General features: G+C 54.2%; 1 protein-coding gene across 4 annotated transcripts; it reads right to left on the bottom strand.

Annotated features, from left to right (window-relative positions):
• Positions 1 to 10,325: 10,325 nt before the first annotated feature.
• TSKU (tsukushi, small leucine rich proteoglycan) lies at positions 10,326 to 24,235 on the bottom strand. Of its 4 annotated transcripts, XR_009406270.1 has the most exons (3): positions 24,137 to 24,235; positions 11,709 to 12,838; positions 10,326 to 11,266 (listed from the first exon to the last, which is right to left on the bottom strand). XR_009406270.1 is itself a non-coding variant. In XM_059411390.1 (2 exons), exon 2 carries the CDS (start codon positions 12,828 to 12,830, stop codon positions 11,769 to 11,771), a length of 1,062 nt encoding a protein of 353 aa, XP_059267373.1. In that variant the 5' UTR covers positions 12,831 to 12,838; positions 24,137 to 24,235; the 3' UTR covers positions 10,326 to 11,768. The 4 variants fall into 4 exon arrangements, 3 of the variants coding, with proteins under 3 accessions (XP_059267373.1, XP_059267396.1, XP_059267385.1); XM_059411390.1 differs by having other exon boundaries at positions 10,326 to 12,838; XM_059411413.1 differs by lacking the exon at positions 24,137 to 24,235 and adding an exon at positions 23,950 to 24,058 and having other exon boundaries at positions 10,326 to 12,838.
• Positions 24,236 to 24,365: the final 130 nt, after the last annotated feature.

Raw genomic sequence — 24,365 nt, 5'->3', positions numbered from 1 at the left:
TATATATAGAGAGAGAGAGACATTTCCTCCCATCTTTAAATGTTCTTCTGTAGGTTTAGTCTTAAATAACCCCTATTACTGAAGTTTAATAAAGAGAAAGAGAAGCATACGTATCAAAGGGCACAGCTCATTGGATGTCACAACTCTGCTGTGTACTCAGCACCCTGATCAATAGGATAGGGTATTACTGTCTGTCCACACCCAGAGGGTGCCCTCAGGCTCCCCTCCCTGCCAGTACCCACCTCCTGGCTGGGGTTGTAGCTCCATTCAAAGTTTTTATTTTGAAATCATTATAGGACATTGGGTACATATTGCCAAACTGCTCTTCAGCAAAGTTGTGCCAAAGTTCTGTCTCTTGTGCCAGGTGTGAGACAGCCTATGTTCCCACCCTGTCCTCCAAGGAGACACTACCTCCTAGAAAGGAGACAATAACAGTGCAAATGGTATCCCACAGTGTCGTTTGATTTTTTTTTTTTTTTTTTTTTTTTTTACTACTAAGGGCAATTTTGTGGGGGCAGACAGGAGGATTCTGGGTTCCCATGCCCTTCCCTCCTTCCCTGTCTGGGGAAGGGGCCCAGACCCAGAGTTTACCCTCCTCTCTGCCACCGCATGTATGACCCTGGATAAACCACAAAACTCCTCTTTGACCCTCAGTTTTCTCTTCTGTAAAAGGAGCTAACAGTGCCTTCCTAGCTCCTCACAAGGCTTTTGTTAAGATGAAAACTGCACGGACATGCAATTGCTCTGAAAACTTACACGCCGTTCAGGTGGTAGACAGGCATTACTGATTGCATTGTTTCTTTTGGTTCCTTTTTCTCCGTGATTTCTGGCTCCATGACACATTAATTTGTCTTATCAGCGCGCCCCTGGCTGGGTGTCAATGACATAATGACCCAAGCCTCCCTGGGGTCCCCATTATGCCTAATAGCACAGAGAGTCACAGGACTCACACACCAGCGTGGCACCAGTACTGCCCAGTCAAACCCAACACAGGCCTGGTCCCGGGATGCACCCTGAATCTCAACCTCAGGAAGTGGAGGAAGTTGTCGGCCCCTTTTAAGAACCCCCAAAGTGTGCCAGGCCATGTGACGGGAGCTCTGAGGGTGGTGCGAATGGGCTGCAAACAGGGTTGGTATCCCCACTCTCTGGTGAGGGACCCAGAGCTCCAGCATCTTGGCTGAGGTGATGTAGCTACAAAGCAGCAGGGACAGCTGGAGGGCAACGTGCGCCCACTTCTCCTGCCACCCTGATTCCAGAGGCTAAATATTTTCCCTGCTGACCTGCCTTCGTGCCTGGTTATCCCCACATGGCCAGACATTTTTAGTGAAATCCCTGAGGTCCTTGTTAAAGTGCCGTGGGCCTGGGCATAGGATATGGGACTATGCCATAGCCTCATCCACAACAGCCATGACCCATGAGATGTCCTCGGTACATCTGACACTGAACAAGGCCCTGGGATGGGCAGAGAGGAGGCCTGGACAGGAAGGTCAGAGGACCTGGGTTCAAATCCAGGCCCACTCGACTGGTTGGCTTTGAGCAGATTACCCAAAAAAGGGGAATAATGAAGACTTGGGCCAATAGGGCCCTTTTCTGAGGGGCTTCCCAACCCCAGAGCAACTGCCCTTGGCCAGTAGAACAATCAAGCAGAGGTGACTAGAAGTTTCTCCCTACTGGCCCCACTCACAGGTCGGTGGATTGGGCTGGAGCCCAGATCAGAGCACTTGGATCACCAGCTGCAGGACCTCAAATTCCTTCCAAGGTCCCTGCCAAACGCCAGTCTCGGGTGCGGTGAGCAAGAACCGAGGAGACTAACACTCTAGGAGTCTCTGTTTCTCATTCTGGGTGGTTAGGATGTGTTTTCTATACACCTAGTTTATTTATGGGCTCCAGAGTCAGACAGACTTGATTTTAAAATCTGAAATCTGGGGGCAACTGGCTGGCTCAGTTGGTGGAGCATGCCACTCTTGATCTCAGGGTCATGAGTTCAAGCCCCACATCAGGCACAGAGTTTCCTTAAAAAAAAAAAAAAAAAAAAAAAGAGAGAGAGAGCGAGAGAGATCTGTCACTTACCTGCTGTGTGACGTAGGCAAATCAGGTAACCTCTCTGAGCCTCAGATTTCTCATCTGTCAAACATCTTTCTGCACAGGAGAATGAAGTAAGTCAATATATAAGCAATGGCTACTGGGGAAATTTTTTAAAAATCACCTGAATAAAGGTTAGTTTTTAAAGATTGGAAGTTGTTTTTCCAGAGGGGAAGATGTGAAGGCAATCCAGTCCTTGGGTACTGCCGACAGCCACTACTCACTCAGACTTCTACTTCTCCAAGCTTCCCCTCTGTTCTCTCCTCGAGGGGCTGCCTCACCCTCTGTGCCCCAAGCCTGGGACTAGAGCATTAGCTCCAGGAACAGGGGTGTAAGCAAAGGGACCAGTGGGTGGGGAAAGGCAAGAGGCATGCGTTGGCCCAGTCCTCTCATGGGGACGACACTGACAGGTCAGAGACTGGCCTCTGCTCCTGGTTCCGCCAGCACCTCAGTGCTTGCAAGGATCCCTGGAGTCCCTCCTGTCAGATGGGAGTGCAAGCTCCCTGCTTAGGTAGCCATTTGCCACTTCCTACTGCAGTCCATGGGAACCGCCATGACAGGGCTGGGGTCAGAACACCTCTGGGTGCGCTGCGGCCAGGACCGCGGTGTTTTTGACAATCTCAGGGCTTCCAAGTGTGTGGGGGTGGATCCTGAGCACAGAGGCCTGCAGGCTCACACCCTGGGCTGCCCTAATCCTTTGAGTCACTTTTTCAGCATCCTGTTGCCTTTGTCCCAGGGTTTTATTATTCTTTTCCTCTCTCACCCCCATTTCCTAGAAAATGGGCTTCCCACCAGCTGATTAAGCTCCCTGCCAGGACTAAGCAAGCTCTTTGGGCAGGTCTCTCTGTGCAGTAATTACCTTGGGCCTTTTTTCTTTTCCTTTTGTTTTTGAAATGGAATCACTCTGAATAGGGCTTCTGAGTACAAGCCCCAGGTTCTGCCACCTACGCTCAGGGCTTCACTCTCCCCATCTGTGAATCGGGTTGGTGGTAAGCCCTGCCCTCCTTTCCCCACAAGAAGGTTGTGAAGAGCAAAGGAGGTATGGGTGTGGAAGGTGAGCTCTGTGTAAACTTTGAACCTGATTCTGCGGGAGAATCATCTGGATTTGTTTGGTTTTAAAACCTGAAAGCCAGGAACTCCTGGGTGGCTCAGATGATTAAGCGTCTGCCTTTGGCTCCAGTCAAGATCTCCAGGTCGTGGGATCCAGACCCGTATCAGGCTCCCAGCTCAGCAGGGAGTCTGCTTCTCCCTCTCTCCTACTTGTGCTCTGTCTCTCTCTCTCAAATAAATGAAAATAAGATCTTACAAAAAAAAAACAAAACCTGAAAGCTACCACAACCACCATTCATGTGCACATGTGCACGCGCACACAAAAGTTAGAAACTTACGTAACATTGAGGTGAAATTTAGGTACATTTGGAAAAAATGAGATTTCTGGGCATTTCTGGTGAGTGTTTGTGCTGTGTGCCATGGTGCGAGCATGAGGGGGCTGGGGCTTCAGTCTTTGTCTCATAGGGGTTCCCAGACCTTCTTTTCAGAAGGAGCCCTTGATAATGGAAGCTGACTATGCTACAGCTGGGGAAGCAGGCCGGGGCGGTGGAGGGGGGAACTCACCCTTCCATTGCCAGTAGGGCTGCTGTAGGGATGGGTGAAGCGGGGCACAGACCTCGTCACCTGGGGGAGAGTCAGAGCAGAGGTGGTTCCCTGTCAAGAAGCTGGAAAGGAGGAGAAGGAGCCTCACAGGGGACTCCTTCCCCATCCCAGCTCAGACAGATGAAGGACACAGCTGCCGCCTGAGGGAGAGAGGAGAGGAAAGGGAAGGGAGATTCCTACTGCAGAGGAACTGGAAATCTCAAGAGCAGGTTTCTGCCATGAGCTTGCTGTGCAGCCTTGGGAAAGTCACTTAGCCTCGCTGGGCCTTCATTTCACTGTCAGTAAAATAGAGGAAACAAACACATTTATTTATTTTCAGGAATGTATTGACAAGCAACTACGTGCCAGGGTACCAGCCTGGGTGCCAGCGGCCCTTTGAGAGACAAGGTAGATGCCGTTCTTGCCCTCAGTGTAAAGTGTAAGCTGGAGAAATAAAGGTGATCAGTGTCTCTCCAGAGGGCCGGCGAGGTACTGGGTTAGACCTGTGGAGAAACATAGGAAGTTCTGTGTCGCCACTCCCTAGAGGTCTGCTCGGACCTGAGAGACTACCCACTTCTCACGGGTCCGCACAGGACATTGGATTTAACGGGTGGGTGGGGGCTGTCAAGGGAATTACAGTGTTGAGGTCTGCCTGTGGGGAGAGTATTTTTAAAGCTTGTGCTAAGTATGACTTTGCCCACAGTCTGCAGGAAGGAACAAAAAGCTCTGCCTTTCTCAGGGCCCGCTCAGGGAGGGGGTGGCTGCTGCATTCCAGACCTGCATCCCTCTCTTGGCCCCGGTGTCTCCCATGCCACTGGTGACTGGCCTCACCCCAGCCCCAGGGCCCTCATAAAAGTCCTGCTGGCCTCCTGGAGGAAAGCTGCTGGGGGACTGAGAAGCCCTATTAGCTGGACAGGGCAGGGACGGGGGATATTGGGGGTCTTTATTCTTCCAGGTCTGAGCTAGGACTTGAGGTGAGACAAGGGGAGAGCCCTGCTTGAGACATGTGTCTGTCTGGGGACCTGCACGTCCTCGGTCTGGGCTGGGGTAGGGGGCTGGGAAGAGAGCGTGAGGCTGAGGGGAGCCTGGCCAGGGCCCTGGGAGGCTGCAAGACACACAGAACAAGAGATGAGCTCACCTGCAGGGCGGCATCTCAGAAACTCAAGAACGCTTTGTAGGTGCGTTTCCTCTCAACAGTGCTTCTCTGCCTGGTCTCCACTCCCCAACCCACCCCCACTCCAAACTAACCATCCTGGAGCCTAGACTTGATTGTTTTGGTTATTTATTGCCCCATGGAAGAGCACTGTGAAAGAATCCACTCTGAAGAATAATGGCTTAGCACAACAATCATTCTATTTGCTCGGGATTCTACAGTCAGGGCTGAGATTGCCTGGCCAGTTCTCCTGCTGGTTTGCTTGGGGTCACTCCCTTGTTCAGCTGTAGTCTGAGATTTCCTGGGCTACAGGATGATTGAGATTTTCTCTCTCCATATGGCCTTATGGCTTCTCTACATTATCTCACCAGACTCCATATGTGGTAGCTCTAGGCTCCCAAAGTTGCAAAAAGTGAAACTTACCAGGCCTTCTTAAAATGTAGGTCTGGAAATGACCCTGAGCCACTTCTATTGTCTCCTGTTGATTAAAGCAAATCTGGCTCCAATCCAGATTTGAAAAGAAGGGTGGTAATACTAGGAGGTGGGTCATGGGGGTCATCAATAGGACAGGATATCACAATGGTTGGTGGAGAAGGTTACATGAGCAAGAGACCTTCTCCTTCAACTACCTTCTTTCTGGATCTCATGATCTGACCTCTAGCACCGTTGTCTCAGCAACCATTATAACGTAGGCCTTAAAGTCATTTTTAGGGCACATCACATTTGGAGACAGTGGTTAGGTACCCCTTGCTCCCCAGTAGTTAGCAAATGTCTCCATCCCACATAGACATTTGTTCATGTCCATAGCTTAAGCCAAAGAATAATAGGCGATATTTCAGGCACAGTGAGGCTGTCAGGGACAGTGAAACGAGAGTGGAATGTTTTCCCTGCGTTTCAAATCACAGCAGGCTGGCTGTTTCATCGGTGACCACCAGGCCTGAAGAGAATGGTTAAGGGAATATTTCCCAAGCACTATTCCCTTACAAGTTTTGGGTCAGAAGGAAATTGTATGGCGAGGGCAATTTTGAAATGTACTGGTGCAGAGGGTAGAACTTATTTTCATCCAAGTTCCTGAGCATAACACCTTCTATGAGGTCACCTGCTGAGAGCCGACGGTCATTGAAGAAACTCGGCCCGAGAAAATTTGGAGTCACAGCATGCTTCTAAATTTGACAAAGAAGGAATTTTCAAGAAAATAGTATTTTATATTATTTTTATCACTTATTCTATGCCAGGCCCTAGTCTAAGTGTTTTATGACATTGACTTACTTATTCCCCACCACAAGCCTGTGAGAGAGTTACCAACTCCATTTCACAGATGTGGAAACTGAGGCTCATCAAGAGGTTGAAGGGCTTGCCCCAGGCCACTTAGCTGTAAGCAGCAAAGCCGGGCTTTGAGCCTGTGCCTTCATTGCTGACTACAAGGCTTTAAGGGGCCCTGTGTCAGGTCCTTGACCTTATTAGGGAACCTGGCTTTTCGTCCTTCACCTGAGCAGGAGGGCTGATGCTTGAATTATCACTCATCTTGGGAAAACGTTGCTGCTTCTAAGAAGCAACTAGTTAGAACATTTTTCCTGCCTTGACACTTCTGTTCTAAAATCATGTCCTCTTTTTCTCTGTCTTCTTCTTGTATCGTGTGTATAATAATGACATAGATATGTTACACATATCTACATGTAGGTATCAAGAAACACAAAAGTGGGGACGCCTGGGTGGCTCACTTGGTTAAGCGGCTGCCTTCAGCTCAGGTCGTGATTCCAGCATCTTGGGATCGAGTCCCACATCGGGCTCCTTGCTTGGCGGGGAAGCCTGCTTCTCCCTCTGCCTCTGCCTGCCATTCCACCTGCCTGTGCTCACTCTTTCGCTCTCTTGCTCTCTCTCACAAATAAATAAAATTTAAAAAAAAAGAAAGAAAGAAAGAAAAAGAAACACAAAAGTGTATTCTTAAATCAGAATATTTTGACTAACAGGGATGCAAAATAAAAGCAGAAATGGCTTTTGGAATTAAACAGTAAACACAGGAAGAATTTCCTGCTTGGCTCAACAAACACAATCCCATCCATAAACATAACCGCTGGCATTTTAATAAATAAAAGAGAAGAATAAACACAGGACACATGATTTCGCTGGATGGCCAGATGCTGTTGCCAGATGCTGAGCTATGGACTGACATTAGGTGTTGATGCATAAAGCAGTTATCATCGCAATTAGCTCCCCGCAAACAGTGGCTGTCGGTATTTGTTGAGCAATAGCGGACATTACTGCCACTGGACATTTTCCCTTTGTAGCTATCAGCCGTTGGCAGGAACTGTGATTGATGGACATTAGGTATTAGTAAATATTAGGTATTGATGAACATTTGCTCCCACCTGAGCATTAGCCAACACAGAACACTGAGCATTAATGTGCAAGACCCTATTAGCCTATGATGACTTCTACCATCTTAGTGTACTTGAGGTAGGAGCAGAGGGTAGGCCTCTGTCCCAGGCATGCTTGCGTCTTGTGCATAGAAACATCCTGCGAGCTGGTCTGGATGCAGCTGGTGGGCGCTAGTATCTATGTCTTTCTCTGCCCTCTCTGAAAGCCCTTTGGCCATGACAATTTGGGGACATCAAGGGGTGGTATGATAACACCCATGGAGGGAAATTTCCAGATTTGAAAGAATAATTGGCTTCCAGAGGGATGACTCTCTGCCATCCTGACCAACACAGGCTGTTTGTTCCTTCCTTCTCTGTAAAATAGTATGAGTAAAGCACAGCGGGCCTGGCTTCATGGGCAGTGTGACCTTAGAAGGGCCTTGGACTTGATTTCATGCTCTATTCTTGCCATTCTCAATAATTTTGAATGAGTTTCCGTATTGCTATTTTACACTGGGTCCCACAAATTATGTCACCAGTTCTGAAGCCCAGAATCCTGGTCCCCTGCCGTGTGACCTTGGGCTGCTCTTCTCTTCTCTACATTTGTGAAACAGGATCATGGGTGGGGAGAGGAGGGAGGACTTTGACTTTGATCTTTGCTTTTTCATGCTCTATGATGTAGAACCAACAGTCTGATTGGAGGTCTTTAGAATTGCATAACTTCCCTGATTTCTTTTCAACAGAAAAATAGATGGAATCCCAGTGTTTTTTCAGTTTCTCAGAGCACCCCTGCCCTCTCTGATGTATGGGATCTGCACAGCTGTCCAGCCACTGAAATAGGACACACAAGAATGACTCACCATTGGTCAGCTGAAGCCAGGTCTCATCTGTATGGTGACAATATTACCTGGGGCTGTGTGGTGAGGAGGAAAATGGTATTTGCCTACCAAGTCCAAGGAACCTGTGTCCAGTAAGGGGCAGCTGTATTGTTAGCAGAATGCAAGGAGATGCGTGGGAGCCTGCCTGTGCCATGGTGACAAACTGTGCCTCAGCTGTCTGCCTGTCCCCAAAACTCAGCTGACGTGTGCTGAAGGCCTATGTTCGGTACCCAGAGCGAAGATCTTTTGTGTTAGAGTATTGTCCTGCAACTCTACGGTCCCAAACCTTTGTGATGTTCTTCAGTCCCGAGTCATTTTTCAAAATAGGAGTCAAAGACTACCTGCTTCTGTGGTCTATTTCCTAGTTCTGTTTTCAGTGAAGCCGGGAACAAGCATTTACTTGTGCCGGGCACTGTGCTTGATTCTTTACAGACGTTGCTTCATTTACTCATACAATCCTGTGGAGGGAGATATTTCCATCCCCCTTCTCCAGGTTCAGAGAGGTCAAGTGATGTGGCCAAAGTCTCACAGCCGGTTCTTTATGGACCCAAGATTTTAATGAATGCTTTCCTGTGAACTCTAAAACGCGATCTTTGCACTCATCTCTATAATTCTGTAAGGTTTTAATGTCCTCATTCTCGGCCCCAGGACCCCAGAAGGGCAGCCTGTAACAGCACGAAGGCAGCGTGCCTAGTGGGATGAGCTGCTGGCCCTGCGAACTGCGCAGGTCTGCCTTGGCCTCCGGGTGAGGCCCCCGGAACCCGGAACTTCGGACAGGGTGTGTCTGGCCATATGCGGCCACATGGTGGCGCTGCGGGCTGGGAGCCTCTGGAGGGGCGCGTGGATGCTGGGTTCGGTAAGGGCAGCTGACCAGAGAGGCTTCTCCTCTCCCCAGGGTTTGCAGGAGACCAGCGCCGTGGAATGTGAGGGGTAATGCCCCACAGGAGGCACAGTATGACGGTCCCACCCTCACTCGTGGAGCTTCAGTCCCCCCGCTTTTGCAGATGCGACGCTGCAGCCCAGGGCAGAGGTGACCTGCCCCAGAACTCAGGTATCTTCTGCAGGAGGCTTGGCCTCCCCACAGTGCCTTCAGCACCGCTTTGCACCCTTTTTATTTTTGTAATTTAGTACTTTTTGTCCCCATTTGAAAGATACCTACATTCCATGTGCCCCCTCCCCCAACCCTTCAAGGACTTAGGGAGGGCCAAGCCTCACTGGGTTAAAGTCCCTAGGATCCCTCCCCCTGCCCCTGCATTTGAAGGCTCTCTTGTCCCAGGGGAGGAGGGAGGGATAGAGAACCAATCTGAGGACCATGAGTGTTGAGGTCTCACACAGATACCTACTCCCATATTGACTGATGGGTGCCAGCCTCCCACCTGGGGGTGGGGGAAGAGGGGTTAAGTGACATGATGGGCAAGCATCCCAGCCATACTTGTAGCCTGAATATTCTGGGTCCTGTGCCATTGTTCACCCATGACCCCCTCCTTGTGTCATCCCCCTCAGTCCAGGCTCACTTGTCCTCAGCTCTGTGGACCTGCCTCCTCCAGAAAGACTTCCTAGCCCTACCACAGGGCTCTTACAGCTACCTGTGCAGCTCTTATGGTCAGGTATCTTTTGTGTGTCCTTCCCACTCACACCCGAAGAACATGAGTCCCCGGGCACAGAGTAGGTAGCAGAAAAAAGCTTGTCATTGTCATTGATGATGGTGATGGATGTTCCCGCAGACCTTGGCCAGTTAGAAGGAACAACTTAGAGACAGCAGAGGCATTCCAATAAGCTGGAAGCAAGCTCTGGGGACTGGAAGTAGGCAAACGGGAGTCAGGGTCCTGCAGCAGTCAAAATGCCAAGCAGAAACCAAGTACTGCTGGAGCTCAGGAGGGGGGAAGGGGGACCACAGGGAAAGGCTGAGGAGGTGAGGGAGGAACCAAGTTTATTAGAGTGGGAAGGAGTTGAGTGGCGGGGATGACGGAAGGACAAGGCCCCAGAGGAACAGCCTGAGCAAAGGCAAGAGGCGTGCCAGGGCCTGACACATCACGGAACTGGGGCAGTGGGGAGAGGGGAGATGGCTAGACAGGGTAGCAGCCACAGTGAAAGAACAGCCCATTCCTGACTGGCTCCCTCATGTCAGCTCACTGTCCCAATCCTGCGAAGCTCCTGGGCTTTTCTGGGAGAACAGGCTGCCCAAGACCTGGCCGTGGATGCAGGTTGAAGGATGGAAAGAGGGACACTTTATAGTGTTTATTCAATCAAGGACCAGTTAGGTGCAGGGTGGGGCTGGTGGGGGAGGACAGAGCTCTCATTGTTCTGTGGGCATCTCTGTGGGACCAGCCCCCTGAGGCCCAATGGGCCACATACTCTTGGCTACCACCCAACACCTCCTCCCTCAAAGCATCCCCAGGACACAGTATTACAAAAGTGAATAAATGCAATGCTTTTCTTCTTTTTACAAATGACACATTTCCATCCCCTGCCGGCAGGGGTGGGGAGGTTGGGGGGTTGAAGTGACAGACCATTAAAAAGACAACAACTTTTATAAAATAAAGACTAAGGACAGAGCCCAGGGCTAGGGAGCTCAGACACCACCTGGGGTGGACAGCATGAACTCTGATGGGGATACCTGCCTCCTGATGGATGGGGGAAACAGGCCATGGGGCTCAGGGTCAGTGGGGGGCTGAATCCGGGAGGCTCCTGGGGGTTTCCGGGAATGCATGGACTCCTTGCTGAGGAGGTGGTATGCGTCAGGGCTTAATGGATGAATTTCCAGTTGCTGCGGGACCCCATGCCAGAGTGGGACACTGGTAGGGTTGGGACTGGCATGTCTCATGTTTCCAGAGGCTCCACAGAGAGCTGACTGAACCTGTGCCACATGGCTGGTTACAGGGCCCAGAGGCCCACTTCTGAGGCCCTTGCCTGTCCTGGGAATGACAGGGAAAGGGCACACATGGCTGGATGGGGGAGCCCAGGAAGGGGACAGAGGGCATGATTTAGAGAAGACAGAAAAGTGCAAAGGGCCTCGCTGGGAGGCAGGGCTCTGGGGCCAGCCAAGCCTCTGTCGCAGTACCTCCGATTAGCCATGTTCCTTCTCCAGACCTCATCTGTCGCCTGAGGAGGTGCACTTGATTTTTTCTCTAGTCCCTTCCATGACTAAGGTTCTACCCAGGGTCCTAGAGGAAAAGAAAAGGATCAGATGGGCCTCATGTGCCCAGAGCAAAGAGGGGGGCTATCTCGTAAAAGCAGCCCATGCCCCTGAGTGACTGAACCAGGGGCCCCAGGGGATGCTCAGCCCTGGGCCTGACCTCCACCCTGCAGAAGTAGCTCCCTTCCACCCTCCTCCTGTCACGGATCAGGTTGGCCCAGGCCTGAGGGAAGGCACTTTGGTGACAAGTGGGGAAGGACAGCAAGGGACGGCTGTCTGGTTTGGCATCGAAGACCTTCTAGTTATGGTTTGGAGGACAACATGGAAAGAGGGACCAGACTTTGCTTCTGGGTGCTGGGCCCAACTCCAAAGCCTCTCCCTCGGCCCACAGCTCTCTTCCAATGCTGCTGCCCCAGAGGCCGGCAGGGTCCCCCCACTTCCTGGCATTGGCACACAAAATTATAAGTTACCCAGGACCCTAGGGAGCCCAGAGCGGCAGTCTGTTATGTGTCCCCAGGCAACGCCATTTGTCACAAAGCGTCGGGGCCCTTAGCAGCCGGTTCCTGGGTGTCTATGCAGTGCAGGGCCACCTTGGGGCTGGAGCCTGGCTGCCGGGGGTAGGCGCCCTCGCGCACCAGCCGCCGGCATCGCATGGCCTGGCCCACGCTGATGCTCTGCAGGGCGGGCAGGTGGAGTAGCAGCGGCTCCGGCAGAGGCACCAAGCCCGTGCCCGACAGGTCCAGCTCCTGCAGGGAGCCCAGGCCCGAGAAGACCTCAGCTCCCGCCCATGTGAGCTTCGGGTTGCCCGACAGGTCCAAGACCTGCAAACTCTGCAGCTCCTGGAAGCCATAGGGTGCCAGCTGCGGGAGACCCTGTAGGCTGCCCAGTGACAGGTGCGTCAGGCCTGCCAGCCCCCGGAAGGCGCCTGGGCCAACAACAGCCAGTGGGTTCCCATCCAGGCTCAGGTAGCGGAGGGGCAGGTCCCGGAGGTCTGGAACGGTGCGGAGCCGGTTCCAGGCCAGGTTCAGGCTCTGGATGGTGGGCGCGGGAGGGCCGGCCCCTGCAGAGTGGGGTGTCAGGCGGTGGAGGAGGTTGTGCGAGAGGTCCACATGCAGCGCCCGGCCCTGACTGTGGGTCGTGAAGGCGGACACTGAGACCTCCCGGAGCCGGTTGTGGCTGAGATTCACGTCGCTCAGGGGTGAGCTGGTGAAGCTCTCTGTTGGCAGGGCTGCCAAGCCATTGTGGCTGATGTCAAGTGATTCCAGGTAGCGAAGGCGGGAGAAGGCAGTGGGCGAGATGCTGGTGAGCAGGTTGTGGCTGAGGTCCAGACCTGCCAGAGTGGTGTAGCCTGGCCCGGCCAGCACCGACTCATTCACAGTTTCCAGTCGGTTGGAGGACAGGTCCAGGTGGGCTGTGTCCAGGGGGATGGGCACGGGCATGATGTGGGGGCCCAGGCCACTGCAATCCACGCGGGTCAGGCTGAAGCTGTCGAAGAGGCCAAAGGTCTCCACGTCGCATTGGCATCCAGGGAAGCACGGCCGGGTTGTTTGGGCCCTGCTCACAGCTAGCAACAGCAGCAGGGGCCACGGCATGGTGGGGGCTGGAAAGAGAGCCACAGGTGAGGGATGGCAGCAGGCTTCCCATACCAGACGGTTCTCGCCCAACCACGGAAGCCATAAGCCAGTGTATCTAGGCATGGCTGACCACTGCCACCACCAGTTCTGTCCTCCCAGAATGCTTCCCCCAAACGCTCTTCCTCATACAGTTCCTGGTCCCCACTCCTCTTTGGCCTCGGTCTCTCCATCTGTACAGAGAAGGGGTTAGGCCAGATCGCTGGAGCAGTGGAACACTTTCTTTAAAAAAGATTGGCAGGTAAAAGCAGCCAAGCTCTGGCTGACGTGAGGGTGGGGCCTTGGAACCTTCCAGGCCTGCTTACCACCCTGCTGGAAACCTCCTGAACTGGATGGGTCTTTGGCTGGCCTCTCCAGCTCTGATGGGCTAGGGTGCTCCATCCACCTCTGCTGAGCCAGTGCTGGGGGCCATGCTATCTGCTCCCCTGACACGGTCCCCCTTAACCCTCACAGTGACACCAACTAAGATGTAGAAGGTTTGGAAAATCATGCTCGGCCACATGTATGGGGTGGGGGTGGGGGTGAGGGTGGGGAAGGACCTGGATGGAGTTCAGAGGAAGCATGACTCACTGTCGTGGTTTGGCCATGTCTGAGACCCACACTCCATCCCCCGAGACTGAAGTCTTTCCCTGCAAGGGGACCTGCAATATCCATCCCCACCCTACCCCTTCTGTGGGTACAATAGCCGAGTTCCTAGTCCCGAGTCCCCTCCTTGGCCTGTCCTCCAGAGGCAGAATCCTTATTCCCACTTGGGACCCTGTGTCTCAACTTCAGATGGGCTCTGGGGACACCCATCCCAAGCCCCTTCCCCCTTGCCCTATCCCTCCCCACATCTAATACAGCTTGCCCTTCCTTTAACCCAGGGAGGGCAGCTAGGCTGGTTCCTTCATTATCCAGATGAAGAACTAGAGGCTCAGAGAGGACCCGGGTTTTTTCCCAAACTAGTGAAAGCAGGGCAAGATTAGAACCCAGGCCTTCCCAGTTCTAGTTCCCTCTTTTCATCTGCTTCCCCCAGCAGGGCTGGTGAGGTGGACAGCAGAGACATGCCCAAGAGGGGTTTTTTTCCCCTGACACATGCCGTGCCTCAGTTTCCCTCCCTGTACAATCATAACAGTAGCTGTCAGCCATGCCAGGCACTCCACGTAGGCTGTCACACTCATTCCTCACACCCACACACACCTGTGTGACCCGAGTCGGAGTTCACACCTACTGCAGCTCTGTGGACAGAGGTGCCAAGGGAGGGGCTTGCAGGGGGCTGAGAGAGGGTTGAGTAGGGAAGGCCTCTCACTGCCCAGTCTGGTGTTACCCCCTCTTGCCACATAGCGGCCACTCTGCCTGGGGGGACAGAAGGCACCCAGGGTCACCCCAGCAGGTCTCTTCTCCTGGGGTGGCCCTGCCCTGCCCCACTGCCCAGTCTCCCCCACAAACCCTCCTACTGGCCCTCAAGGTGGGGTGGGTGGGGAGGAGCTGCGGGATAGCATTACCAGCCACACATGAAACTGAAGGGGGCAGCCATCCGATCCGCACTCTGGCTCGGGCAGAGACGTTGAGAAGTGGGGCTCTTCTGTCTCCCCCTATGTGGGCCTCCTCTCTCCCCACCCCTTTCTTTTGTAGAGTCCAATTTGAGGATTAAACACGGCCCAGGTGCATCCTGGGCTTGGTCCCAACTGAGGCGGGACAGAGTGTTCCAATGTCTGGGACCAAAAGGAAAATATTGAGTTGCTCTAGGCCCCCTTTGTTCTGCTGGGTTAGCTTCTCACCCCAGGGGTTCATTACCACTCAGAGCCCCACCTTCCCTGCCAAGCTGATCTGCCCATACGCACCCTTCCTGGGGTTTAAACAAGCCCCCCCCACCCCCCACCACAGGCCCCTGCGGTTACCCTCTGGTTCCCAAAGGTGATTATACAATGTGCCTATTAAATGCCAGATGGCCCCTCATGAGCTCCTGCTTATGTAACCCGCAGCCTGAACACAGCCCAAACCCTCTCCCCAGAGCAGGGGCCTCTCACGGCGCTCCCCAGGCCTCCGCCTCTCCTCCTCACCGCAAGGCGGTCATCCCCGCCCTGCCCTCTTCACAGGAGGTGATTCAACTCAACTCCCACCGAAGTGCAATGCAAACTGGGAAGGGCTGGGCACAAAGGCAAGGTGGTCATTACCAGCTGCTGGAGGCAGGACAGCTGACGTAAAGGGAGCAAGAGCACAGACCAAGACCTACCTGTGTAACTGCACTTGTGGGTGCTCCCTCAGCACCCCAGACAAGGTCCTCCCCAGCCCTGCGCAGCGGCCACCTCTGCCGGGGGCCCAGTTCTGTGCTAGGCCTGGACATTCCCAGTGGCAAGTGCTGACGGGGGCAGTCTGAGCCGGTCCCCAAGACGGGCCAGTGCTGGATTGGCATTTGCTCCCACATCTGCGGTCACAACAGAAGGTCAGCCATCTTGGATCCATTTTAGAGGACATGGAGGATGAGAACTGAACTCTGGCCTTGGTAATCTCCAAACTGGTTCGGTTTAAGTGGAACACGCACTTCTGTACTTCGCTGGGAAAGGAGGAGGGCAGCGGCCAGAGTGCTCAGGCCAGGCTCCACGGTCTTTAATACTCAGTGGCCCTGGGCTTTCATGAGCTCACAGCAGAGCCCAGAGGCCTCTCTGGGGTGTCCCAGGCAATGGAGAGAAAGGAGAAGCCCCTGAGATGCCTTTGCCTTAAGACTTTGGAGGTGTGGGCTGGTGTCTAAGAGTCCATGACCCTGTCCTACCCAGAGGAGATCCCCTCTGGGGTAACATAAGGAGGGGTGACTTTGCACACGAGTGTCTCAGAGATGCTAGGGCCCGGCACTGTGGCTCCAAGCCCTTAGCAAAAGCCTCAAGAGCCAAGGGGAAGGCAGAACTTTCTCAGAGGGGAGACTGAGGGAAAATAAGGAATATTCTGGCCAGGGGCGTGAGCTGTTTATAGTTTACAAAAGGCCTTTTTGCTCTTTAGATGCTGCGAGGGCCCCAGAATGGGGTGTGCCACCCTACCCTGGAGTGATAAGGAGCCTGTGACCCATCGTGCAGTGACTTGTCCACAGCACCCCCGTGAGGTGATGGTGGCCCATATTCAGCCTCCTGTCTTCTGATTCCAGGCTAGGGCTTCCCAGCCCACTCAGGATGGCTGGTGAAGTCTCCTAGGGACCTTACAGAGGCCACAGAAATCATGCTCAAAAAAGTCTGTGGCTTCACAGAGGGGGCCGATGCCATAATGCTAGGTATCATAAGGATAGACTGCATGTCTAGGAAAATCTTAACTGTGCACTAAAAACAAAAACAAAAACAAACACAACCAACCCAAATCCTAATTTTGGAAGTCCAGAAGAAAATATATCCATGCCACAGTAGTTTTTCATTAGGTGGTAGAACTTTAAGCAATTTCAACACGTTTTAGTCTCCTTTTCTCCCCCTATTTCCTCTCCTGCAGGAGAAATATACATGAAACACACTGATAAACACACTAACAGAGCCTCCTAAAAGACCATGGCCACCTCTGCATTCTCTGATCTTGGCTAGCCACAATCTCTGAGCCTTACTCTCCCCATCTGTAAAATGGACATGTGAATAGCCAGCTCACAGGACTGTGGAAGACATGAACTAGAATGGTGGCAGTGAGGCCCCTGGCAGGCTTCCTAGCACACTGGAAGACTGCAGTGTGGGCTACCCTGTCTTTCCCCACAAGACAGGGAGCAGGTGGGTGGGGGCCAGCAGGCGGGCCTGACCCATCTCTCTTCCTCCTTCCTTCAGCACATGCATGAAACATGTCCAAGCTCTTATCAGCACCCCCTGGAAGAGCAGTTCTTTTCTGGGAGGCATGCTGTTTCTCCACAGGGCTGCTGGATGGAAGAAGGGATGAATAATGTTGAGTTCATTGAGTTTCCTTGACAGAAACCACCAGCCTCCACTTTGTGGAGAGGAAAGGCCTTCACAGAGAGCCAGAAACCTTGGACACTGACTTGCAGTGTGAACCGGGCAAGTCACTTTACCTCTTCAGACTGGTTCCTTAGACTATGAATCTGGGATGGTAATGATGGTCCCATGGACCTCAGAGGGGACAGGTTCAGTGAAGATGAGACTGGGAAGCAGAATATTCCCATAGAGAAATGAGGGCCCAGGGGGTGGAGGCCACATGATGGAAAGATGGTACCTTTCCAGCCGACCTACAGCCATATCCACTATGGAGGTCACCGCTCAATCCCAGCACTGCAGCCTGGGGGTACCTGCACAGGGCCCCAGAGCTTTTCCTGACATGGTGCTCTGGGAGGCCTCTACCTACTGGTTAGCATTGGCCCTTCAGATGAGAACTGTCATTCTGGGATCCATTCCTGGCTCTGAAGGAGCTACAAGTCTGGGAGCTGTTGATGTGCTAACCTGGGCGACCTGTGGAAGTGACTTCCACTCTCAGCCCATCTTCTCACTAAAATGGAGACAACAACCCCTCCCTCAAGGGGTCACTGTGACTACCAGAGACCACAGTGCCAGGACATGACTGATGGGCAGATGATGAGTGCTTGTGCTTCCTCCCTCCGAGGGCCCTCCCCCATCCTCTTCACCTCTCTTTGGGGGCTGAAGGGGAGGCAACAGGATGACCGTGCATGGTGACAATACAGACCCTGGAGGACAGCCAGGAGCCCCAGCCTGGTCTGCTCACTCTTGTGGAGGAGTCCCCTCTCCTCCTTGAGCCTCAGTTCCTGTGGCTTCACAGTGAGAGGTACAGCCCAGCAGCCCCAGCATCTCGGGAGGTCATCATGTACCAGAGGCATTTACTAAATCTCTACAAAGTGCAGGACACTGAGCAAGACCATGAGAGGTGCATGCTGGGTGGAAGTGGGGGGAACCAGGTCCCTGTCCTCACAAGGCTTACAGACCAGCAGCGGAGACAGGAGAACAAGTCGGAACAAGATCGCTACCATCTGTCCTGCACCCAGGAAAACAGGATTCTCGTGCCCAGTGTGCTGCTAGCTGTGTGACCTTCATGGTTTTTTCTTTCTTTCTTTGAGCCTCAGTTTTCCCATCTGTGTAAAACAGTACAGACTCTGCCTCCCTCTGGGACCTGTGACCGACCCTGGGAAGAAAGGGAAAGGCAGACAGGTGGACCCCATTGAAAGCAATGGAGGGAAAGGATCTTTGGCCCAAGATGCATCACTTCTTTTCCAAACCCTGACCTGCAGATAAAAGACACTGGTCAGCCAGCCTACAGAACACAAGGGCTTAGAAACTACCCACCTTGGGCTGGGGGTACACAGCATAATGTCCTCTGGGCAAGGCCACTGTGCCTCTAAGGAAAGTTGGCCCATGGCCCTGTGAGGTCAGACGACAAAGCTGTGTGACTATTTACTAACAGACTCCAGGCAGCTCTCTCTACTGTGACAGCGAGGGCCTGTTCAGACAGCCCCCAGGACAGGTGTGGCCACATCACTCCCCTTCCCCAAACCCTCCCACCTCTCCTTTTGCCTACAGATATCAAGTTCACCCTGGCACGGAGGCACGCTGTCCCCACAGTCTCCCCTCCCCCAGCTGAGTCCCCATCTTGATCTGAACCTACAGTGAGGAGCTCTGAACCACTCTTGGCCCTTGCACAGCTCTTCCTCAAACTTGGATACTTCAGGGTGGGAAAGTGGAAAGTCCCCCAGAGATCCTGGGTAACTGGTAATGATGACAAGGAAATGGCAAAGCAGGGCCCAGGACCCGGTACCTGACTGTGGCCAGCGGCCCCCGCATCCACCTGGCCTGTTGTGGCCCTGCCTGCGGAACAAAGCCTGTTCTGTCCACTCGGGCCCCAGAGTCGCATCCCCCAGCCGGGGCCTCTCCCGCCATCCGTGTGCCTCCCTAGGGTGCACACTACATTCTCTCCTGTGATTATCTGCCTGGCTCCTGACTTCAAGCATGGGTGGCTTGGGGCAGCAACTCGCCTTCTTCACCTGTTCGTCCCTTCCCCCTCCTGGGGTTGGAGCCAGGCCTGGAGGCCACGGCAGACACTGTTGGGGGGGGGGGGGGGAGGAACAGGCCAGCAATTCAGGCTCAATGGCTGGAGTCAGACCCAGGTGTAAGGCCAGCCCCGTGCCTGTGTGCCTTGGGCAAGTATCAACCTTGTTGGGTCTCAGTGTCTTCAATAGGAATGAAGACAGAAGACAGTTAGTCAAAGCATTATGGGAGAGTGTGGGAAACACATCTGTCACATCCTAAGAGCTCCATGCTTGGTAGTCGATGATGGCGATAATTTATGAAGCTTCCAAAAGGCAATGACCATGTTACTCCATCCAAGGACCCAGTGCAGCGCCAGGCACCCAGCAGGTCTGTGACTGCTTGTACTAACATTCTCTGGACAGTGTGCTGGCCCCGGCTGGCCAGGCTCCAAACTCCTTCCTCCTTCTCTGAAACTGATCCAGAGCTTAGGGTTCCGGCTTAGGCCTTCCTGGCTCCAGGTGCCTGCCTCTGGAGCCACACTGCAGCATCTCCGGGCCAAAGATTTGCCAGCTCCTCACCACAACTCCAAGAGGGAGCCCCTGGCACAGGAATGGGGTGGGCGGAAGGCTAGCCTTGACCTGGACAAGGGTCCCAGCACCCACCTGAGACAGGCTGCTCTCTGCCAGGAGCTCTCTTGAGCTAATGTCAGTGAAATCCCCAGGTGGAAATTCCATGGACATCCTGTCTGCCTACCCCCACTTAGTCAGCTCTGGAAACGCAAGGCCGAAAGAATTTTAGGTCCTTGAGGGCTGACTCTCCCAACAGAATCGCTAATGCCACACATCTGTACAAACACATCAGTTTACTCTGCACCTTCTACGTCACTGTCTTGACCATGGACCAAGGACCACAGTCCTTGACCATGAAGGTCACTGTCCCTATTTTGCAGACGAGGCTCTCCTGCTTCAGCTGGGTAGTAGAGGAACCAGGTCTCTCACCCAGATGTCTGAGCTTGAAATCCCTCCTTATGCCGCTGAGACTCAACTTACAAAAGGGCCCGTGAAGGCAATGGCTAGAGCTGGTCATGCTGGACTGTAATTACATTTATCTGTCTGTCCTGTGAGCAGGGATGGAGTCAGATGGATTTTTATGTCCTGGCAGAGCACTGGGGCTGGCACAGAGCACTGGACACTGTACTAGGCATTCAGAATACTACCACTGCATGAGAGGACACCTCTCGACCTTTCGGATTTCTCAACTATGATCTGTTTGGTCACCTTGCAAGCTCGGCAAGTTAGATGGCACGTGTCTCTCTTACAGTCACATGAAGAGACCCAGAGAGGTTCAGTGATCTGTCTGGAGTCACACAGCCAGTGAGGATAAGGGCTGGACTCAGGATCCAAATACTCTGTGCCCAGGCTCCTCTATGACATTATTCCTGGTACAGCTGGGCCCAGCAACCTTGCTGGAGGAGGATGATCTACAGGGGAATGGGCAAGGCTCCCAAGACTTTTTTCTGTCCAGCGTGTCTTCTTTCTTCTTTCTGAAGCTTGCCAAGTCCCCTTTGGTGAGAGGCAGCACGTATAGACTCACAGGGAGGCAGTATGGGGCAGAGGAATGGGTTTTCCAGCCTGGCAGACTGTGCTCCAACCCCACAGTGCAACTCCTGCGAGGGGGCTCGCATGTGCCCTCACCCCTGAGTCAGAGGCTTCCTCTGTAACAAAACAAGGTGAGAATTCTCATATTGCTCCCAGCAGGTCACTGGGAGGATTACACAAAGTAAAATGAAGAAGACTCAGTCCCAGGCCAGGCACGCACTGGTGCTCACAGCAGGTGGGTTTTTGCCCCCTAATGTTCCTGCTTTCAGGGACCAGGAAAGAAAAAGGAGCTGCGACACCAGCAGATCTGAAGGTGAAGCAGGGGCAGAGTTTAAAGAATCCCATCCAGGGCCCAGCCTGGGCTACAAATGCTGACCAGACCTGTCAGGGACTTGGGAAGTGGGTTTGGAAAGGTTGCAGAAGCCGAAGCAGGCTGAAACAGGTGTGTCACCTGTGACAGAATGAGGACAGAACGAGAATTGGTGGCTATCCCTGGGTAGGTAGGTCCCCATCTTCCCCTCTCTCACCCCCAAGCCAGGCAGAGATCTTGCCCTGCCCAGGTTCAGCTCGGGAGGCCTCCTGGCCTGGACTGCTACAATGGCCTTGTTCCTGGCCTCCTGCCTCCAATTGTCAGCCTTACTGGTCACCGGAGTACAATCCCAACAGAAGACTAGGACCTCACCATTGCTCCCACTTTATGTGGCAACACACAAAGATGGCTTGCCAGACCAGAAGCCTATTTTGCCTCTAGGGCAAAAATAGGGCCCCACACCTTTGCACAGGTTGTTTCCTCTGATGAAGATGATGAGATGACAGAGATGCCCTCCTTTTCTTTGTCTACCATGCACTGTCCCCCTAGGCTCCTGTGGCCTCTGGGCTGCTTGCTTATAGCAAAGTATGATACACTTTGTGGTCTTGACTGTCTTCGGATCTGTGTCCTGCCCATCTCCTATGTGGGGCCTGGCCACGTGAAAGGGGATAAACCAGATGAATGAAATGTCCTGGACGAAAAGCTTCCCGCTGCTAGTGAGGACAAATCTGGCCCAAGCTTGCAGGAAACATCAGGCTTTGCCAGGTGGTGAATCAGGTTTAGGACCACAGCTGAAGCTGTCTCTGCCTTCCGTTGTCAGTGCAATGCCCCAGGGGAAGGCATACCACAAACCTCTTCTCATTTTGTTAGCACATGTCATTCCTCATCCTATCTGGCATTCACAACAGATCAGTTAGACAGGAATTACTACTACTCACATCTTAAGGATGAGGAGACTGAGAATCAGAGGTAAAGTTACTTGCCCAAGGTCACAGGGCCAGGAAGAAACAAAGTGGGAGTAAAATCTAAGTTCTTGACTCTAACTCTGCCTGCAGACTGGCCTGCCAGTCTCCAGCATTGCCCTCGAGCCAGAGGAATTTTTCTTGGAATTACCAAGCCCATCCTATTATGCCTGCTTAAACTCTCCAGCAGCTCTCCACCACCTGCAGGTACAAATCCCAGCTCCTAGGCCCAGCATTCAAGGCCCTCATATGGGGTCCCTCCCTTCCCTCCCAGCAGAATTCTGGTCCCCAGCCCACACCAACACATACCTCCAATCTGATAGTCTGCAATGCTGACCACCTCTCTGCTGTTTTCAGAATACACAGCCACAAAGTGCTGTTTCCTCAGTGGAAGACACTTCCTGCCTGCCAGGAACAGTCCCCTGGCCTCCCTCCGCTGCTGCATCCCAGCCTTCCCTTTCCCAGGCTGCAGGGGCTCCAGGCCCACCTCACTTCATCCCTCTCTAACTTCAAAGCCACCTTCCCTTCCCCCCCATTCAATACAGCAAATTACTGCCTGGAGACAGAATGGAGGTGTGCACCAAAAATCAAAGTGTTGGGGCCCCTGGGTGGCTCAGTGGGTTAAGCCTCTGCCCTTGGCTCAGGTCATGATCTCAGGGTCCAGGGATCCAGCTGGACATCAGGCTCTCTGCTCAGCGGGGAGCCTGTGTCCTCTGTCTCTCTCTGCCTCTCTGCCTACTTGTGATCTGTCTGCCAAATAAATTAAAAAAAAAAATCTTAAAAAAAAAAAAATCAAAGTGTTTCCAGTTTCTGGGGTCTCAACCAGTCAGCCACAACAGAAAGGGAGGGGAGTTGTCAACACCTTCCTTTCCAGAAGGGAAACTGAGACACGGAAAGGGGGAAAAAAGCGCCAGCAGTTGCCTCCTTCCTAGGTGAGTGGCTTGTGGCCCTCCTTCACATCTGCAGCATCCCCAAAACTCCGCGTTAAAGACGAGGGTAGGGGATGAGAGGACAGGGAGGGATAGTGTTAGAGCTATCTCTGCGACTCCACATCAAAGGCTCAGCAGGCTCCCACCGCTGAGGACTCCCTCTTGGTCAGACCTAGGCTCCACAAGTCTGGACTAATCTTAAGGGTAGAGCAGGCAGAAGGATCGGAGAAGTTCCTGAGTCACCTCCTCCTCCCGGCCAAGTGTGGGCGGCACGGCTCCTTCCGAATTCCGCAGAGCGGGTAATCCCGACTGCACGATCGGCGCCCAGAGGGGAGTTCTCTCGCACCCACCGACGGCAGGGTGACTGCGCCCCCGAGAGTCTGAGCAACTCGCCCAGAGCCGTATTGTGGGCTCATAGCTGTCCCACTGGGAACCAGTAGGTGCCGGGATCCCAAAGGCCGTCGCCTCCTCACCTACCAGATCCGAGGGCTGGTCCCCCCACCCGGCGGGGGCGGGACGCTGACCGAGAGCGGATCTCAAAGCGGAGCCGGGGGCTGGGGCCGGCCTCTCGCCAAACAGACACGTCTCTCTCGGTCACATACACTCTCTCCGAGAAGAGCGGGGCTGGCAACACCGGCTGCCATCTCCTCTTCCGTTTCCAGCGCACACACACACACACACACACACACACCCGGCCGCCGCCGGCCGCGGGAGCCTAGGACTGACCGCTTACTTCTCTTCTCCCAGCTGGGTCGGCTGGGGTGTCCAGCGCGCTCCGCCCAGCCCCGGCCAGGGCGAGTCCCCTAGCGCGGCTGACCCCCCGCCCCGGCTGACCCCCCGCCCCATCTTATCCCACCCCCTCGCCGCTCTAAGGACCCCAGGAGGAGAAAGAGGGGATGGCTGCAACCCCCCCGCCCCGGCCCCGGCTGACGCGGGAGGAGGGCGGGGGCTACCAGTTGAAAAGTTTGAAGTCAAGTCGGGGGCCCGGGTGGACAGCAGGGGAGCAAGGAGTTGGGTGGTGTCTGGCTCTCAGCGCGCACACACTCCACGGACATCCAACCCAGACACGTCGACAGGCACAGACCACGTACGCGGACACACGACGATGAGCCCACCCACACCCACAACCAAACGCGGGCCCACAAAACGTGGACATAGGCACTAAACAGCCACACAAAGCCACGGACACACAAAGGGGCACGCAGATGCACATCCCCGGACCCAAATCTACAAAGACCCGCAAACGCGGGATGCACGTGTCCGCACAAAGACCCCAGAGGCGCCGGCCCCCGGCCCGCGCCCAGAGCCTTTGTCTCCTGGAAGCCCTCTCCCCTGGGTACGGGTTCCCTACCCCGGCCGAGCCCCGGGCGCCCCGCAGCCACTGCCGACGCCCTGGATCCAGGAAAAGTTGAGGGGCCCGGGGCCCGCCCCCAGAGTCCAGCGCCGCCTGCCCGCCGGATGGGGAGGTGAGGTTGGGGTCGGGGTTCCGGACCTTTGTCCGCAGCGCGCACTCCCGCTCCGCCGGGACCCACACCCACCTGGAAGCCTGCACCGCAGCCGCCTCGGCGCGCTCACCCAGGCGGCCCAGACGCGGGCCCTCCGGCCGGCGCTTTTCTCGGCTCAGCGCGGCCCGCCCCCCGGCCCCCGCCCGCCGAAGGGAGTCCCCCCACCCGCCCGGCGCCCAGAGGCGGCTCGGGCCCGCCGCCCGACGACCTAGGGAGTGTCGCCAAAGTGCCGGCTTTCCCAGCGCGCGCCCGCCCCCCCCCC

This window comes from Mustela nigripes, chromosome 1 (genome assembly GCF_022355385.1).
Source record: "Mustela nigripes isolate SB6536 chromosome 1, MUSNIG.SB6536, whole genome shotgun sequence".
NCBI classification, from domain to species: Eukaryota; Metazoa; Chordata; class Mammalia; order Carnivora; family Mustelidae; genus Mustela; species Mustela nigripes.
Note: the sequence above shows the minus strand (reverse complement) of the source record. Positions and strands in the feature narration are given on the sequence as shown.